Source organism: Amblyraja radiata, chromosome 10 (assembly GCF_010909765.2).
Source record: "Amblyraja radiata isolate CabotCenter1 chromosome 10, sAmbRad1.1.pri, whole genome shotgun sequence".
In the NCBI taxonomy this organism is placed as follows: Eukaryota; Metazoa; Chordata; class Chondrichthyes; order Rajiformes; family Rajidae; genus Amblyraja; species Amblyraja radiata.
Window position 1 is genome coordinate 17,636,504 of NC_045965.1, and position 20,593 is coordinate 17,657,096.

General features: G+C 40.0%; 1 protein-coding gene across 3 annotated transcripts in view; it reads right to left on the minus strand.

Annotated features, from left to right (window-relative positions):
* The window catches only part of pla2g4a (phospholipase A2 group IVA), a 93,232-nt gene that overhangs the window by 43,403 nt on the left and 29,236 nt on the right, over positions 1-20,593 (minus strand). For all 3 annotated transcript variants that reach the window (XM_033028204.1, XM_033028205.1, XM_033028207.1), the window contains exons 3-5: positions 11,620-11,701; positions 1,989-2,137; positions 1,378-1,494 (exon numbers count right to left, since the gene is read on the minus strand). In XM_033028204.1, coding sequence (XP_032884095.1) covers positions 1,378-1,494; positions 1,989-2,137; positions 11,620-11,701 — 348 coding nt within the window. The remainder of the gene's footprint in view (positions 1-1,377; positions 1,495-1,988; positions 2,138-11,619; positions 11,702-20,593) is intronic.

The following is a 20,593-nucleotide window of genomic DNA, read 5'->3' on the forward strand; positions in this document are numbered from 1 at the left end:
TGAGATGTGGATCACTTAGAAAATGTCACTTTTCAGTACTGGAATATTCGTTGCCAAAAGGGTAACAGAGTGGTGCAGCTGGCAGAGCTGCTGCCTGATAGTGCCAGAGACCCGTGTTTGATTCTGACCTCGTGTGCTTTCTTTGTGTTTATATGTTTTCTAACCGTGAGTGTTTCCTCTGGGTAGTCTGGTTTCCTCCCACATCCCAAAGACTTGTGCATTTGTAGGTTAACACTGCCCAGTCCATCATCGGCTCTGACCTCCCCACCATCGAAGGGATTCATTGTAGTCACTGCCTCAAATAGGCAGCCAGCATCATCAGGGACCCACACCATCCCGGCCACACACTCATTTCACCCCAGCCATCGGGAAGAAGGTACAGGAGCCTGAAAACTGTAACGTCCAGGTTCAGCTCCTTTCCTACAGCCATCAGGCTATTAAACACTACAACCTCAAATAAGCTCTGAACTACAATAGAATATTTTTAGAATAATAATAATAATGATTATTATTATTATTCTAAAAATATTCTATTGTAGTTCAGAGCTTATTTGAAGTTTTTGAAAATTTCAGGAAATAACATCAAATTCCAAGAAATTTGGGATTCTATTTCAGGAAAAAACATTTTGAGATGTGGATCACTGAGAAAAACACACAATAGTTGTGGCTATTGTGTGTTTTTTGTGCGTACGTATGTGTGCGTGTATGTATATGTATATATATATATATATATATCATATAGATATCGTATAGACATATATATCAATCAATATACTTATAAAACTCTGATCTTGGATGTGGATGTATTTGTGTGGATTTGTGTGTTTTTCTGTGATTCACATCTCCTCGAAAACACGACGCGCTAACAGTGAAATTTTTACATATTCCGATAGAGATTTACCTCATGATCTCGAAAATCATCAAAGCTGAAAATTTGATTAATTATTTCTTGAGTTTTTTAAATTAAAATTGTTCACAAATCTGAGATCTTTTTTAAAGCTAACGAGCTGATGACGTCACAATGGCTCTGCTCCTCACGGCCAGCTGTGCGCAGTTTTCAACGAGCAGCCTGCTGGCCACTGTTTTCCACGAGCTGTGAGCTACGTAACCCCCCCCCCCCCGACTTGCAGTCATTTGTTGCCTCCCGCTTGGAGTCGACTCGCACTCGGCCTGCCGTTTGCAGCGCCCCCCCCCCCCAGGGCTCTGGATTGAAGCTGCTGAACACGCAGTAATTTGATTGGGCTTCCGAGGGCTCCAGAGGTCCCGGAAGGTCCCGAGTGAGTTGTGAGAGGAAGAGGAGATGGCTATCAGAGTTTATCATCCCAAGACTATAATATACTTGCATAATTTTACATTTTGTTTTAAATATATACTTACATTATTGAAGACAAATGAAAATTCCATCTTTTTTTCTATTTTCATATTCTCTCCGATATTAAAAGATGTTGTACCCAAAGTTTCATCCATCACGTAATTTGCATCCATTAAGGTAATCTGAAAAAGTCCACATTAAATCTGTCAAACTCAAATATCTAAAGTAATAGGTGGAAGCACCAGATTAAAATAACAACCCAGTTTTGCCCCTGTGAACAGAATTCCTGATTCAAGCATAAAATCTCATCTATACAATGGGAGGCAGAGAGATTGGGGAGAAGGTAATAGTTATAATATCAAAAAGTAAAAATCCGTCACAATTTATATCTCAAGTTTAGGATCAGAGCACAAGAGGATCCACCCTCCATCAAGAGAATTTGAGTTCGAATTGGAATATGCGAGGAAGGGAATGTAACCAAATATTTGCTAACACATTTCATCAAAATGGTTTTCATTCATTTACGGGCATTTATTTCATTCATAACACTCTTTCTGGATTTGTTGTTTCCCATAATAAATGTACCACTTTCATTGAAACTACATTCTAACTTTATTACACTTCAACAATAATAGTCCACATTTATAACCCTGTTATCAGAAAGCGGATACCCTACCTCCATAATATTCTTTTCATTTGGATCAAGAATAAATTGAAATGTCTCATTCCACTCAGGGTTGACAACATTGTTGAGATATTTGCTCCGTTTCCGGCCCTCTGGCGCCGTGGGGATGAACAGTTCCACGTATGGGTCAGGAGTATCAACTGAACAGATAGAACAGAAATAATGTCACAGCCCAATCAAGCCCACATGCAAAGCTATTTATCCCTTAGCCCTAATTCTTTGAGATGATCTGGTTAGATTTTTTTTAAACAAGTAAAAGTAAGTAAAAATATGCTCAGTAATCCAGCTGTCTCAGCCACGGGAGGGGGGGGGGGGGGGGGGGGGGGGGGGGGGTTGTGGGATGGGGAGGAGGAGAGGAAAAGGGCAGTGAACAAGACTGTGGATAAGTGGAGGCTTCATTCAAAAAAATTGAGAACTATTGTCCTATCAGCACATCATATACACTATGGCCAAGAGACAGGAACAATCTGTTCTCAGACACCCACTTCAAGCACAATCATTAGTTTTTTCTGGTCTGAGAAATGCCATCATGTCAATGTACACGACAAGAGATAATCCAGTGATAATTCCTTTATGTTGTGTTTTGTAGACAATTCATTGCCGTGAAGAATCAAACGGTGGATTTAAATGAAGCAGAAAGCAATTATTCATGTAAACAAATGCCAGAGTATAAAAAGAAATACCGATGAAGAACAGATTCGAGTCTACTTCGTAAATTAAGTGCACAAAAACATTTTTTTAAATTAATAACTGCACATACTGTAAGATATATGATTCATATTCTTCCATTTTTGGAGTAAATTTAGCATCAGTGTAACAAATCTCAATGCTAAGAGCGATAGCACTTCTGCTCTTAGATGCTTTTTTGGAAATTGTACGTCAGTAGTTTGTGGAGTATTAATTATGAGGAATGGATTTTATTTTTAGTGCCCACAGTAATATTGTTAAAAACACCATGCTTTCTCATGCTGCAGAGTACCTAGGTCAGGGAATGGCTCCACTTCTCATTCCTTTATATGCTGGACTGAGATGCATCGTTGTCACAGCTGACCAGAGTATTTGTCCATCTTTCCTAGGATGATCATCAAGTATCATTTATTGCTGCTATTCAATTGTGAAGAAATGGAAAGATGTAGAGGAATTCAGGCAGGACAACTTGCATGATAAGCAGAGGGGCATTCAGAAATTAATGTGGCTGAAGGTGCCACACATTATAGGATGGCAGTAAAGGAATACAATTGGATGTAAAGGATGACACTGTGGTGGTGGGCCTGATCTCCGATAACAATGAGAAGGCCTACCCGGAAGAGGTGGCTGATCTGGCACTCTGGTGTCAGGACAACAACCTCCTCTTGAATGTCATAAAAACTAAGGAGCTGATTGTGGACTTTCGAAGGGCACAACATCCGAGGACGTACACGCCATTGGAGATAAATGGGACTACTGTGGATAGGGTGAGCAGCTTTAAATACCTGGGAGTTCACATCATAGAGGATCTGACATGGACAACACACGCTGCCGCACTGGTGAGTAAGGCAAGGCAGTGGCTTTACCACCTCAGGCATCTGAGGAAATTCAGATTCTCTCTGAGAATCCTCCAGTGCTTCTACTCTGTAGAAAGCATCTTGTCCGGCAACATCCCAATCTGGTTTGGGAACTGCTCTGCCTAGGACAGGAAGGCTCTGCAGAGTAGTACGTTCGGCCGAACGCAATATGGGAACTACACTCGCCCCCCTGCAGGAACTATACATCAGAAGGTGCAGATCCAGAGCCAACAACATTATGGGGGACCCCTACCACCTCAGCAATGGACTGTTCCAGCTGCTATGGTCAGGCAAACGCCTCCGCTGTCATGCCGTGAAAACAGAGAGGATGAGACGGAGTTTCTTCCCACAGGCCATCAGGACTGTAAACTCTTATCTCACCTGGGACTAATTTACTGTACTAATTTACTGTTGTGTTGTGTCTTTTCAAAATTATTGTGTTTTTTTCTAACTTGTAAATACTGATTCTGTTCTATTCTGTTCTGTAGTTTTTTGCACAATCCACAGGCATTGCCACTTTCATTTCACTGCACATCTTGTATGTGGATGTGACAAATAAACTTGACTTGACTTTGACGTAAGTGAAAAAGTCCAATGCTGTAAGACATTTGGCAGTTGGACGACTTGTGTTTGCCAAGGGAAGAAAATATTAAATAGTTAAATATTGGGTAACTTTTTGCACTGCCACTGAAGATCCAACAGACATATTTGTAATTCATCTGCATTATCACGTGCAGAAAGACGCATCAGTCAACAGCAAGCAGAAGCACGGAAGAGATTTGATCTTACAAGACTGTAAGATCAGGCAACTTTAATGGAAATTGTTAACTCATGATGATTTCATGTCTGGGTCTGTAGTGACGCATTGCTAAAGTGACTGAATGACCTTAGATTTATTGGCATGGGCATTGGCTTATTGGTTTGTCATGTGTACAGAGATCAAATGAAGAAAATGTTTGGAGTGCAATACAAGCAAATCATATCACACATGAGCACAATCAAACTGTACGCAAGTACAACTAGAGCAAAGAGAAAATAGACAGAATGCAGAAGGTAATGTTAAGTGTAGTTTACAGTATATTTAGATAAAATTATTCAGAATACAGCCAGAAGAACAGAAATTCTGGATCTACATGACATTAAATTCAAACTTTGCCCAGCTGTAAAAAAATGTACACTTTTCAACAATTAATACATTTTAATGTGAACAATAGAAGGCTCATCCATCATTACCACTTTACTGTAGATGTCACTAGCAGTGCAAATATTAATCATCCAGTCCAATTTACCACTTAACTAAGGAGGGAGTTAAAAGTTAACAAGTTTGGTGAGCCCGGGGTTGCATATAGATTATTCCAAGTAAGATTGGCAGGTCAGCTTCCCTGAAGGAAGATCAAAACATTTATAACATCTACTGGATCATATTTTCACTTGGTAGGATTGACATTTCTAAAAATTCTGATCTTCTTTAATTTACATGAACTTAAAGTGCTCATTTGCTGTGAAAGGTCACTATTTCATCTTAGGATCAATAATTTTTGTTCCAACAACATCATTCACATTATCGGTGCTGGCTTGAAGGGCCGAATGGTCTCCTCCTGCATCTATTTTCTATTTTCTATGTTTCTATCGCCAAAGATTTGTAATCTAGCGTTGGAATACTGAATCAAACAACACAATTAATGGTGGCATAATGTGCGCTAAATGGTACAAATATTCATCCATCTTGTTTAAACATAGATGAAGAGAGTCTGGAATTGTTTTAATTAGGTGAAGTTGAATGGTTTACAAAGTTTTACAATTTGTAAATGTCAAGTAGAGGGTAGACAATTCTGCACTATGTAGCCATAAATAATAAAAATAGTTTGAGAAACATTCTTCAACATGTTTTCCCATTTAACACATGCACAGTGATTTAGTTTTTCCATGCATTTGGTGATAAGCTTCTCTGCAGAGAAATTCTGATAAATCTTTGGCCAAGAACAACTCCTCCTGAGCCCAGTTCAACACAGGACTATTTGTTAATGTGGCTGGGCTGTTACATTTTGGAATGTTTTCTGCAAAATTTAAACTAACGATGCATTTCTCACAAACATACTCTAAGCAGAGGCTGCTTTCTACAAGGCAATGTTAAAGTTAATTAAAACCAACGTTAAAAATCAAAAACAGAACCATCCAAAGACTGAAATTTGTGTTAAAATACAGTAAATGCCGACTGTTGGGAGTAAGGAAATGAACAAGTAGAATGTTAACCTTATAAAACGGTGTAGTTGCTGCACTGTCATCATTTTGGTTTCCAATGAAGGATTAGTAATATTTTGTGGACAAAGCTTTTAGCAGTTAGAAATACAATGATGAAAAGCTTTTCAATTTACAGTGCTTTCTGCTCAGGGAAGGAACAAAGGACAAGCCGGGAGGGAGGGAGGGGGAAGAACAATTGGGATGCAGCGTGGGGGAACCGCCTTGAGGGAGGGGAAGAACAATGAACAATGGAGGACCCGGTTTGGGGGGACCACCATGAGGATTGGGAGGGGGGAAGAACAAAGGGGGACCTGGCACGGGTAACATTTTGTAAGTGCCCTTTATGGGTGACTATTTGCATAAGCAAAGAATTTCACTGTGATTTGTCACATGTGACAATAAAGTATTCAATCAATTCAATTAGTGAAAATAAGAACAGCATGTGCAGAATTTACTCAACAAGTAAAGCAGCATCTGTGGAAAAAGGGATAGAGTTATTGTTTGAGATTAAGAGCACGTATAAGAATAGCTAGAGATAAACAGGTTTTGAAATCCAATGCTGAGGCGGACAAATTTGAAAGTATGAGATAAAGCAGATTGCAGGGGGGATTACATGATAAAAGAGGGCGATCATGCTAGTTGCAAGTAGATGGCAGTGAATCAAGCAAAGAAGCAAAAGGGTCAGCCTGGAGATGTACTATAAATGAGTGAAAATTAATCAAATATTTGATATCTGGAGGAGACATTTTGATAATCTGCAACTGATGAAGCTATGAGCTGTAATGTGCCTTTGGGGCTATTGAGCATTATTGTTCGTGCTGAAGGTGAGTGCTATCAGTGCTCGAGGCTCCCTACTTTGCATTCGACATTATAGCAGTTGATATGCTTGATGTGCTGATGTCTTGTACAATACAGTGATTAAGAATCTAAACACGTAGGATTCTACTTAGGGGAACACAGTTCTCATTCAATGGCAACATCGTCATATGGTCTTAAGGTCATAACTGATAGGAGCAGAATTAGGCCATTCGGCCCATCAAGTCTACTCCGCCATTCAATCATGGCTGATCTATCTCTCCCTCCTTAACACCATTCTCCTGCCTTCTCCCCATAACCCCTGACAATCATAGATCACTTTTACTGAGTCCTAAATAACAGAGAAGTTCATTTTACTAGAATGAAACCAGAGTTCTAGATGTTTCCGCCAGGGTTTCTTGTATCTCAATCCATGCACAAAAGGTGTGTTTCTTGTCTTGAAGATTGTACTGGACAAGTAATCCTGGGGCCCAGAATGTAGAGCTGGAACTTCAAACCTATTTACTCGTTCCAGTTTAGAGGCAACTCCAGTCCTACACCAATATGAGTTACTCTGAGTTGTTTTCTGGGAGCAGCCCAGCAAGTTAGCTTGTGTACTGTGGGGAGAAAAGATGTAACATGAACACGCTGCTTTCTTTTTCTGCCATAATCAAGTTCTAGAATGGTTCTTATGAAATCACTCAGTAAACCATACCGCAGGTTTCATTAAAATAGTAAATAGGAAATGAAATGCAGCAGACCATGGATCACATTGTTAAAATGCCCCAATTAGATTTCAATTACAAGGTATTTTCATCTCAATCACTTAACGTACAGGTAATAATTATTTTTTGTTCTATTCCACACAATAACAGTGGAAATCAGAGTCATGTTACCTACAATTAGGTGCAGAAAGTTGGGTATAAATAAGGCCTCAGCCTGCTCCCACTTTAATTCAATGTCATCACAAGTAAACACCAAATGCTGAAGTAACTCAGAGGGACAGGCAACAACTCTGGAGAGAAGGAATGGGTGACGTTTTGGGTCGAGACCCTTCTTCAGACCTTCATCACAAGCATGCGTTCCCTTTCTCTGTCTACTGGCTTGGACCCTATCAACAGTCGCTGAGTCAAGGTGCCTTCTTACGTCCCTTTCCATTTCCCCTCCTATTGTTAAAACTATGGTTCTGGAAATAAATAATCACTGCCACCTAAAATACAAGAGACAATTGAGCCCTATCACAATTCAGGTTGAGATAAACACACTTCAACCCATCAATTTCACCACATTCCTTAAACTTTCCCTGGTTGTCCTTCCTTTAAGATTTAATGGTCATATCCTCTAACCTCATCAGTTGTTCAATTTACAGACCCTCTCTGGTTTGCACCCACCTGCCTCTCTAATCTAAAGCCCTCCAGAGTAGCACCAGCAAACCTCCCAGTAAGGATATTAATCCCCCTCCAGTTCAGATGCAACCCGTCCCTCTTGCACAGATCACCTTTGCCCCAGAAGACAGACACAAAATGCTGGAGTAACTCATCGGGTCAGGCAGCATCTCTGGAGAGAAGGAATGGGTGACGTTGTGGGTCGAGACCCTAAATCAGACATTTTGTTTCTACATTTCTACATTTTGTTTGGCCCAGAAGAGATCCCTATGGTCCAAAAATCTGAATCCCTGCCCCTTGTACTAACTCCTCAGCCACACATTCATCTGCCCTATCCTCCTAGTCCTACCCTCATTAGCACGTTGCATTGGGGGTAATCCAGAGATTCTTACCCTCTAGATTATGCTTTTTAACCCTTTGTCACATTCAGGTCCGCACCCCATGTCCTCCAACAATGACCTCTGGCCACTCTCCCTCCCCCTTGAGGATGTTCTGCAGTCACTGCAGATTGTTCCAATGTTGTGCAGAGATACCCTGGACATCGGCACCCATCATCCTGGAGTCCCGTTTGTGGCCACAGAATCCCCTGTCTGCCCCACTAACTAACAGTTATTTTGTTTGTTCTTTCATATTCCCACCAAGAGTTAAATTGATGGTTGTAAAATAATACTTTCATACAGCCAAGATTTTGCATCTGTTTTACATTTTCATGGAAGAGGATTTGAATATACTCCAAAAATGTAAAAACAAATAGAATGAACAGCTGTCTTGTGTCTGAGAGTTTGCCTCATACTAACTATTCGATACCAAGGCTGAGTGATGTGGGAAATGTTTATTGTTAATTCACAAATAATTATTCATGGCAATCAGTTCAAGAAATGTGTCAGAACCTAGCAATGCGACAATGGCTGATGCTGACTAATAATAGGTTCCTATTGCTGCAATGGCCTAAAATATACAGATATTTTACACAAAGCCCCATTCATCTTCTCAAGTCAGTTAATTTGAAAACACTTTAAATTATGGTTGAGAGGTTATGAACATATTAAGCTTCCAAAAACACATCAAGCCCGCCTGTGAGTCAACTCACAATGAAATTTGCACAAAGCAGCAGATCAGCCCACTTATTCTCCTACCCAAGGATACCACCTCTTGTAGAACCTAGGACCATTGTATTTTTTTTCAGGATGTCAGCCATCCAAAAAGAGTATTTCCTGTGCTTCGGTTTTTGATAAAAGTGATCTCAAGACGTCAGCAAAGAAATCAAGATTGCACAGATGGAAAAATCATTGGTTTAAATGAACTGCCCTATGATCCGGTTGAACCTGTATACTTCTCCTAGCTAACAATGATCTATTCTGCATTTTCCTTGATCTAACACCTTATCTCTGTGTCTCCCCTGACACTCAAGGGTCTTGACCCGAAACGGCACCCATTCCTTCTATCCAGAGATGCTGCCTGTCCCGCTGAGTTACTCCAGCATTTTGTGTCTATCTTCAGTTTAAACCAGCTACAACACTGTATACTTCATATGCAGCCATTTATAACTTGAACATAGCGCCCATTACCGTCACAAGGGGGTTCACAGGAGAGGGGTGAGGCAGGTTGTTTTCCGTCTGGCAAAGGTAGACAGGCTTCATGTTCATATAGCCGACATACTCTCCAGTACAGTGGTTCCCTATCGGGGAGGCACAACCCCCTCAAAGACTCGAGAGGCATCCATGAGGTTTTCAAAATATCGAGATGATCTTGCGATATTTTTTTAACAAATTAACAAAAAGATGCTCACTCGGCCACAGAGCTGCTGGCAATCCACAGAAGTTACAGAAGAACTGCAGCTCATTAAAAGGTCTGGCCAGTGACATCTTCAGGCATTGATGGGTAATGGGATGGAGGGGTGGGTGGGGTAGGTGGGGTGACATGTACTTTATGGAGTGTGGACAAGTGGGCGGGGGATTTGTTCAAAATGTTTGAGAACCACAGCCCTATCAGCATATCATATAAACTGTGGGAAAAGGGACGGGAACAATCCGTTCTAGCAACTCACTTCAAGTACTGTCGTCAGTGTCTCCTGTTCTGAAAATTGCCATAATGTGAACATACGCAGCATTTTTTTAAATCAAACCATCAGAAGCTTAAAACTACTTCTGAAGTGATGATTTCTTTAGATCACTGCAACTCTGACTTCTCACCTCATTCATGGGGTCAAGGAAAGAGCGTTCACGTCGTGGCCCTGTTTCAACCAATCTTTCCACCACCACGCACAAGACGCACAAGAAGCGCAAGACAGACACCATTGTGCAGATGCCGAGAAGTGTGTTCAGCTCTTGCTGAACAACTTCTAATCTTGTGTGTGGACTCGATAAGAAGAAGAAGACCTCATTCATTTCCATACATTACCTTGAGAGCCATTGACCCGGCCAATATCAAGGTGGAGCACTACAAAACCAAGAGGACTTCAACCTAGAGCTTCTCAGAGATGTGAACCACTGACTCAATTTGTGAGCAGCCATGGAGGCTGCACCAAGAGAAGAAAAGGAAAGGAAGAGGAACTTATACAACTGCAAAAGGGCATGGGTACCAGAGAAGGAATAAAATACATGATTACAACTGAAATAAAGCACAATAATCTTACTGTTTTCTTACAATTCTCCTCACTTCCATCACTTAACCTAACAGATCATCTCAATCCCAATTGTAAGAAAACTCAGCAAAGGTCACTTCACTGAGACCAACTGAACACTTCTACATATGATCAAACTCATGATCAAACTTCTGCAAGTATACAGTGGATTGCATACTGATTGGACGTATCACAGCCTGGTTAGGAAATTCGAACTCTAGAGAACAAAGGCAGCTGCAGAAAGTAGTGGGCATTTGAGGGCAGCACAGTGACGCAGTGTAGAGTTGCGAGCTTACAGCGCCAGAGACCCGGGTTCGATCCCGACTACAGTTTCTGTCACAATGGATTTTGTATGTTCTCCCTGTGACTGAATGGGTTTTCTGCAGGTGCTCTGGTTTCCTATCACATTCCGAAGACGTGCAGGTTTGTGGTTTAATTGGCTTTGTTAAAATTGTCCCTAGTGTGTAGGATAGGGGACCATTGGAGTAACTCAATGGATCAGGCAAGATCTTGTGAAAGGAATGGCAACATTTTGGGTCAGGGCACATTGATTGGTAAGTGAGGAGGGGTGATGGATAATGAGCAGATGGAGCTGGGTGGAGTTGGAAGACAGACAGACAGGTGATATGTAGGAACAGACAAGGAAAACAAATGGCAGGTGTGGCCAGTTGGGGGAGGGAAGGTGAAAATGGAGACAGTTGCCAGAGTTGATGAGTGGGAACAAAAAAGGTTACCAGTGTTGGATTCTGATACATAAAGGTGAAAATGCGAGAGATGAAGGGCGGATAGAATCAGATGGAGGAGGGTATCTGGTGTGTGAAATATGTGAGTAGTATGTGGATTAAAGCAATTTAAAATATAAAAATGGGAGATGGAGACATCAGCAGTCTCTTGTGTCTCCTCACTTTATTGCACTGTGTGTGTCGATCCAGATGATGTCTTTAACAAACTATATTGCACATATCATGTTAAAGATTAAATAAGTAAATTAAATAAGTAAACAGAACAGGCAAAGTCTGCTAAAATGTACTTACGTAGATCACCAAAAGTTCCTTTGGTCACCTTTGTGGCTCGTAGAATGCATACAGTTAATCTGTATGATACCTGATGTTCCACCTAAAAATCATACAAGAAAGTACGAGTTTAAAACCCTGGGTTAAATTATGCACAGTCTTTCTAAGCAGGCTCGAAAATGTTCCAAAAATCTGATTAAATAGTTTATAAATTGTAGGCATATACATTATGGCTGTTTTGACTGACATTCCTTGCAAAACATTCCTTTAAACCCATGTAGAAACCGCATGCACACTGGTTAACAAAAATTAGAGGCCTTTTCATGTTTAGTGAGCAGATCTTGATAGAATGATCTGCCTTCTAATCTCTCATGCTTGTCTATGCTGTAAAGGGCCTGTCCCACTTTCACGATCTAGTTCACGACCTTTTTTACTCGTGGACATTTTTCATCAGGCTAGAAAAAATGCCCCGACCTACTTGATGCCACGAGTACCTACGACTATCATCACGGCCTGCTACGACCTATCTACGACCTCCTACGATCTTGTGATGACCATGCTGCGAGTATGAGTCAAGGGCAAACTTGGCAGAGGTCGTGAATTAGATCGTGAAGGTGGGACAGGCCCTTAACTGAACTTAAAATGTAAACAATGTAACTGTACGCAGGTCAATAAAGAGGCACATTGCCCCATATTCCAAGCTGAAGGACCTATCCAACCGCAGTGGATCAGATAGTGCTATCTCAAAGGTTTTTGTCTTTCTCCGTATTTCAATAATCCACAGCAGAAGGGCAGGCCTAACATTTGTTAATAATATTTCTCTAATAACCTAATCGGGAGAAAGCTTTGTCTGTCTATTCCTTTTACTTATTATTCTATACATTATATCCAGCACAGTAGATCTAAGATATGGACAGACTGCATATCCTCCGGTTTTTTCCCAACATCTCCACAATACCTGGGATACTTTCCCAACATCTCCACAACACAGTGTGACTATATCTCCACATCAGCTTACCTACTGCCTGAAACCTGCCTGCTAAACCAAGAAACTTACTCAACAGAAATATGATTCTTCCATTGGATGTTTGCTGGCTCTAAAACCGATTGTTTAAAATACTTTTAAAAATCTTTGCTATCCTTAAACTTGACCATTCCAAAGCACTCTGGGTAGGTGTCCCATTTTCCACCATTTACAAAGTCAACATGATCCAAAATGTTGGCATCCGTGTTTCTAACTCTGAGCAAATCCTGTTCATCTGTTGTTTCTGTGCTTGCTGACTCACACTGAAGTCTTCCATAACTGGGAACCAATTTAAAAATCCCCACCCTTTCTATCAAACTATGACCTTTCCCCTCCCGATTTCCATAATTTTCCACCAGTCCCATTTCCCCAATGAGTCTTCTGCTTTATTGTGGGCTTGTGATTACCTCTAACAGTTATCATTCTACCATCAATCATCAACGATCACAGTGATGCCTTCCGCTGCCATGGTCCTAAACAATGTAACTGTACACAAGTCACTCCCATATCTTTATACCTTTCCATCACTCTTTCCTGCTTTATGTTACTCCCTAAAACTCTTGGGCCATTAGCCCCATTACCTCAAATAGCTTGCTGTCAGTTTTTTTGTTGTGACAAACCTTTGCTGCAGAGTCAGGTTTAGTTTAGTTTACAGGTACAACATTGAAATAGGGCCTTCTGCCCACCAAGTCCACGGTGACTAATGATCACCTGGCACACAAGTTCTATGTTATCCCACTTTGTCATCCACTTCCTACTAGGGGCAATTCACAAATGCCAATTAACCTGCAAACCCACACGTCTTTGGGATGTGGGACGGAACCAGAGTACCTGGAGGAAACCCACGTGGTCACAGTGAGAACGTACAAACACCACACAGACTGCACCTGGGATCAGCAGCGTTGTGAGGCAGAAGCTCCACCAGCTGTACACCACCATGCCACCCTTAGTGGGTCTAGGAATAGGAATAGGATCTAAATGGAAGATGATGGCGTTGCAAAAAACACAGATACAAACACAAGATAATGAAAAATGAATCTATTCCCAAAGAAAGATTTTCTCCAGATGATGCACATTCTCCCCTCCAAAGGAGTTCTAACATCTTCATTATACAGCAGAAAAACAAGACTTTTGGTGAAATGCAAAAAACCCCTATAAAATATCAATGAACATTTTTGCTAAGATCTAAATCAGGTCTATTTAATTTAGTTGATCTAAATGCAGAGTACAGTAATTAACTCTCACATTTACAGCAGTACTCATTCATACATCATCCTCCAAAGCTCATTAAACGCACAGCCACCTGTCAAGACACAGCCCCAGTAAATTCCTACAGTGACCAGGAACAGTTTTATCTTAAAGAGTACGAAGATATTGTATGTTAGCACCAAAAAAAGCTAAAGATCCTCAGCCTATATTTGAAAGGAACTAAATATAATAAAATTTCTAAAAAAAGATTCAGAAAAATGATACCATAAATCTTGAATTGACTAGAGGCAAGAAATACCTGGATTCCTCAAGGCAAGGGGATCATAGGATTAGAACATGAATTCTCACCCTGCACAGAGGAACTGAACGGCATATTCTTTTAAGAGGCCTCAGAGACCTACTTAACATTGTTTCCTTCAAGTCAATCTTTGCCAAGATTGTGGTACTTCCTTTCCAGCAATACCATGCAGACATGCAGCAACGCACGGGTTCAGAGAGGCTTTAGTCAAATCTTCTTTCATAATCTTAGTGGGATTATTGAAGAGGTGGAGTCAAATAGAGAGAGTACACCCAGACCATCTACCAGGAAGATAGCATACAAATTGCAGCTGTGATTTAGACAGTGTGAATCCCCAGCCACAGAGCAGGCAATAGTTGGTTAGAAAAAAGGACACAAAGTGCTGGAGTAATGCAGCGGGTCAGGTAAGATCTATGGAGAACATGGTTAGGTGATATTTCGTGTCGGGAAGCTTCTTCAGACTTAATCGTTGATTAATGCTGCAAGGATCCAGCTGGTCATGTAATATTATTCCATTATTAAAAGGGAGACAATGTAAAGCTGCTACTTACTTAAGCTCTCTACTAAATGTCTTCAAAGAAATCCAGTTATTGTGAGTTGAGGAATGTATTGTATGCGATGGATGGATATATTTTGATGCAATGATGATGGTTCCTTATCCTTTTATACATTAAAGGAGTTTTCTAAAGTAGTCTCTCCCTCAGAATACACACGTCTACACTGACCTTCCACGACAAGATTGTAAATATTCTCGGCGCCATTTTCAGGCAACTGGCAATGGGCAACACTGTGAGGGCACAAGGGTTCAGGACAGGGGGGGAATATCAAAGCTGCATGTTGATTGTCCTCCAATACCTTAGAGACATATCCATACTCAAAATAACTCAATTATTTCTCACGAGATGCTTAAATTCAAGACTTACTATTAAAGGGTAAGTCTTCAATTACTAAGAATAAATGTTAAAAAGGCCACAAAAAGCATGAGAACAACACACTGTGGAAAATCTCTCTTATTCATTTATTTCTCTGATCCATTGTTGTTCTGGGTTTGAGTAAAAACTCACCAGGTGCAAATTTTTATTCTCTGCACTGTGATTGTGGTTGCTAGTGTGGTGGGCTACCTTTATGTGGTGTGTGGTGTGGTGCTGATCTCCTCTTAAACCCATTCTCCTTTCGCTCCATAACTTTTGACACCCTTGCAAATCAAGAACCCGTCAATCCCCACCATAAAAATACCCAATGACAGTTTCCACAGCCATCTGTGCCAACGAATCCACAGCGTTACCACCCTTTGACGAAAGAAATTCGTCACCTAAAAGTACGCCCTTTTAGTCTGAGACTGTGCCCTCCGGGTCCTAGACTCACCCACGAGTGGAAATATCCTCTCTACATCAATTCTATCCAGGCCTTTCACTATTTGGCAAGTTTAATTGAGGGGGCCCCTCATCCTTCTAAACTCTAGCTTGTACAGGCCCAGAGCCATCAAATGCTCATTTAATGTTAACCCAATCATCTCTGGGATCATTCTCCTAAACCTCCTCTGGACTGTCTCCAACGCCAGCACATTCCTCCTCATGTCAAGCCAACCCCTATTTCACTGATTCAGTGCTGCCAGAACTTCGGACCTTAAAGTAGGAAAATAAGAAATTACGTATTTGGACCAGGATTTGCCTTTTCTGAGACTTGGAAGTTGTACGATGGTGTTGGAATGTGGCGACTCCACGTACTGTGCCAGTAGCGGATCTATGCACACATGTATAGTATTATATTTGACTGGATAGCGTGCAGAGCAAGCATTTCACTCTATCTCTGTACATGTGACAATAAATAAATAAGTTAAACAAAAGAGTGAATCTGTGACTTTATAACAGTCTTTCTTAGCTATTGCATGAGTGTTCCATGTACTTGGAGAAAACTCAAAGTAGCAAGCGCTGGAGTGTTTCAATATTCTTCATCAAAAGTAGTTCAAATACCAAGTCCTGTAAGATGAGGCTGCCAGTTTTGGATAGGCACATGGCTATGCAGGGAATTGAGCGATATGATAGGATCGTGTGCAGGCAAAGGAGATTAGTTGAACGATATGATGTTCGGCATGGGCACTGTTCAGTTTGGACCCGTAGCTGCTAGTGGGAGAACTACCTTGTGAGATAAACCTCGTTCTACAAAACCTAATTCTTCATTGATCTGCAATAGGAGAGGTGTTTCTGATATCTGTTTTGTGTCGTATAGATGGCGGAAAGGCTAGTGGGTGTCAGTTAGTAAGTTATAGCAAACACAGGGCGGCATGGTGGTGTAGAGGTAGAGGTACTATCTTACAGCGCCAGAGAACCAGGTCCGATCCTGACGAGGGGTGCTTATATGTTTGTACGTTCTCCCCGTGATCTGCGTGGGTTTTCTAGGAGATCTTTGGTTTTCCCCACACTCCAAAGACATACCAGTTCGTACGTTAAATGGCTTGATGGAAATGTAAAATATTCCAGTGTGTATAGGGTAGTGTTAATGTGCAGGGATCGCTGGTCGGTGCGGACTCAGTGGGCCGAAGGGCCTGTTTCTGCGCTGTATCTCTAAACTAAACAGTCTCTCACCTGCTCTAATAACCAAATTTGTGTGACTGGTCTGGTTAAGTTTCCGATTAATGAAAAACCTCACAGGATTTCAATGGTGATTCAAATGATCGTTTATTTCTCTTTAACCAGCTCCTGAAACCCGAAAATTGTTTGGGTCTTGCTGGATGCAAGTGTGGTTCACATTAATAATGCAGCTGAAGATCTCTGTCTTTACATTTCACTCCTTTTAGAACGTGGACCTGTACAGCACAGGAACAGGACCTACGGCCCCCCGTGCCCATGCCCAACATCATATCGTTCAACTAATCTCCTTTGCCTGCACACGATCCTATCATATCCCACCATTCCCTGCATAGCCATGTGTCTATCTAAAAGCCTCTTAAATGCCGCAATTATAAGAGTCTCCACCACCAACCCTGGCAGTGCGTTCATGGCACCCACAACTGTTTATGGAAAATTCCTGCTCCTGCTCATCTTCTTTCAAGCCATCCCCTCTTGTCCATGACATTTCCACTCTGACTCTCTACCCTCTCATTGTTATATATACTTCTATCAGGACTCCTGACTTTCCAGAGAAGACAATCCAAATTTGTCCAACCCTTCCTTATAGCTATTACCCTCTAATCTAGGGTGCCTTCTTGTCAATCTGAACCCTCTCCAAAGCATCTAAATCCAACCTGTAATGGGGGCAACCAGAACTTCACACAGTATTTATTTAGTATTTTGCCTACATCCTCTGACTCCAAGCATAAATCCCATCCTTTATCCTTGAGTGATGTTATTTTCTCCCTGGTTAGCCTCTTGTTGTAAATGTATAGAAAGCTTTGGGATTTTCTTTAATCTGACACCAATAATATTTCAAGGCCTATTTTAGCCCTGCTAATAGCCCACTTGAGTTATTTCGTTATCTGACACTCTTGTCTCCTTTTCACCTCTACCTTTTGTCACTTATTCCACCCATTTGCCAAACATCACCCTCCGCTCACCTATATCCTCCCATCACTTGCCGGGCTTTTCCCCGCCTCCATCTCTCTTTTCCAGCTTTTACCCCGCTTCTCCACTAATTCTGAGGAAGGATCCTGACTTGAAACATCGTCTGCCCATTCCCTCAACAGATGCTGCTTGACCCAATGAGTTGCTCCAGCGCTTTGTATTTTTCAGAAAGTTCAGTGGATTGAAAATGTTTCTCTTGTCATAGGCACATGTGTTGAACTCCATTATCATTAAGGATGATAATTTCATGGAACCTCCTCCTCCTGTTTTCTGTTTAATTGTCCCACACCAAAATAAACTTCCTGAAAGTCTGAATCAACCATTAGAAAGCACCAAATGAAAATACAAATATACAGATCCTTTCAGGTATTATTAATCAGATTAAATTATTCCAATCGGCTTGGAATAAATGAAAATTGTCCCTAGTGTGTAGGATAGTGTTAATGTGCGGGGATCACTGGTCAGTGCAGACTCGATGGGCCAAAGGGTCTGTTTCTGCGCTGTATCTCCATACAAAACTAGAAGAGATAGCAGTAGAAGTGAATGAACCAGTCAATCTACTGTACATTGGATGACCTCATTCGGAATTGTGACCTTTGATCCAGGAGAAACGCTACAACATAAGTAGTGTTGTATTTATTTTATTTTTTAATTTTATTTATTTATTCCGAACAAGTAAAGACATTAAAGACATTAATAGTAACAAAATCGAAATTATCAAACAATTGGACATTACAATCAATATTTACAAAGCAATGAGAAGAACAACAGCAAAGTTCCAATGTCCAACTCTGTGTCTGTACAAGCTCGAAAAGGAGTGAGAAGAAGAATAACTTATTAAATCTCACCCCTTTTCCCCAACACTTCTACCATATTTAAAACTCAATTAATTACTAATAATAATACTACCCTAGGCAGTTTCCCGTAATACCTACAGACATATATATACATACAACTATTATGTACATACAAACTTCATATCTGAAGTACCCAAACATAAGTAAACAATAGTAAAGCAATAGATAAACATTAACCCCCACTTGTCAACCATCCCCTCCATCCCTGTACCCCTTGAAAATTATTTTTTTATATATCATTTTAAAATGATTCATGTTTGTGCATTGCTTCAATTCCCCGTTCAATTTATTCCACACTCCTACTCCACAAACCGAAATACAAAAGGTTTTTCTAGTCGTACGGACTTTTTGTTTCTTAAAGTTAAATATTCCTCTTAAATTGTAACCCCCCACACGCTCGGTAAATAATTTTTGAATGTTTCCAGGTAAATTTTTATTTTTGGCCCTAAACATTATCTGAGCTGTTTTGAATGTAACCAAATCTTCTAATTTTAATAATTTTGACTCTAAAAATAATGGATTTGTATGACCCAGATACTTAGCATTATGGATAATACGAATTGCTCTTTTTTGCATCATGGTTAATGAGTGTATCGAATATTTATAGTTATTACCCCAGACTTCTGCACAATAATGTAAGTAGGGTAAAATTAATGAACAATAAAGAATACGGAGTGATTTGTAATCCAGAGCTTGCTTGCTTGCTTTGTATAATACAGAGATACTTTTTGACAATTTTAATTTTACATGTTTAATATGTGATTTCCAGCTTATTTTATCGTCATGACTTTTAAAATAGGACAGTTCGGTATTTCTTTTAAAAGACAACTTCTAATGAATCTGTGCTCTTTTAATACCAAGCATCCCTAGATTACATGTTCACTTCCTGCTTCAAAATAAGTCGACAAAATAATTACATTTCCCATCCAAATAAACATTCCGTGCTTTTTTTTAGCTCAATTATGTGTAGCCAATTCATCACTGGCACTATATAATTATATGATTTGTTATTGATTCCTCTTAACTCAATCTGAATTATGCCGTCACTCTTTAGATTGTTGCATAATAAGGAAACACAACAGTTTCTCTTATGTGCCGTAAGGTATTTTCTCTAGTTGGTTAACATTTCAGTTCTTGAGAAACTATATTTTTTGTAGGTCTTTCTGCTGCAAGGACAACTATCTAAATGGAATTTTGCAAGGCCTTTGACAAGGTCCTGCGTGGTAGGCTAGTCTGGAAGGTTCTAGTGCATGCAATCCGAGGCGAACAATTGGATTTAAAATTGGCTTTGGAGGAAGGAGTCAAAGGGTAGTTGTTGTTTCTGATTGTAGGCCTGTGACCAGTGGAGTGCTGCTGGGGTCAGTGTTCGATCTACTGCTGATTGTCAACTACATTAACAATTTGGATGACATTGTAGTTAACTTATAGTTAACTTTGTCTGTAAATTTGCAGACAACACCAATGCTCATGGTAAATACTTGGGTCTTGGAAGAAAACAAAACTAATTTCAGAAACATGTACAAAACTCTGATTATTAGCAACCACTTTCTGTTATTTGCACTACCAGTTTATTTATTCATGTGTGTATATATTTATATCATGGTATATGGACACATTTATCTGTTTTGTAAACACAGAGTTGGACAATGGAACTTTGCTTTTGTTCTTCTCATTGCGTTGTAAATATTGATTGTAATGTCCAATTGTTTGATAATTTCGATGTTGTTACTATTAATGTCTTTAATGTCTTTACTTGTTCGGAATAAATGAATAAATAAATAAATAAATAAATAAATAAATAAATAAATAGATAAATAAATAAATAAATGGATAGATAGATAAATAAATAAATAAATAGATGCCTACTATTTTCTGTGTGCTTAAGCAAAGCAAGAATTTCATTGTCCAATTGTTTGATAATTTCGATTTTGTTACTATTAATGTCTTTAATGTCTTTACCTGTTCGGAATAAATAAATAAATGAATAAAATAAATAAATAAATAAATGCCTACTATTTTCTGTGTGCTTAAGCAAAGCAAGAATTTC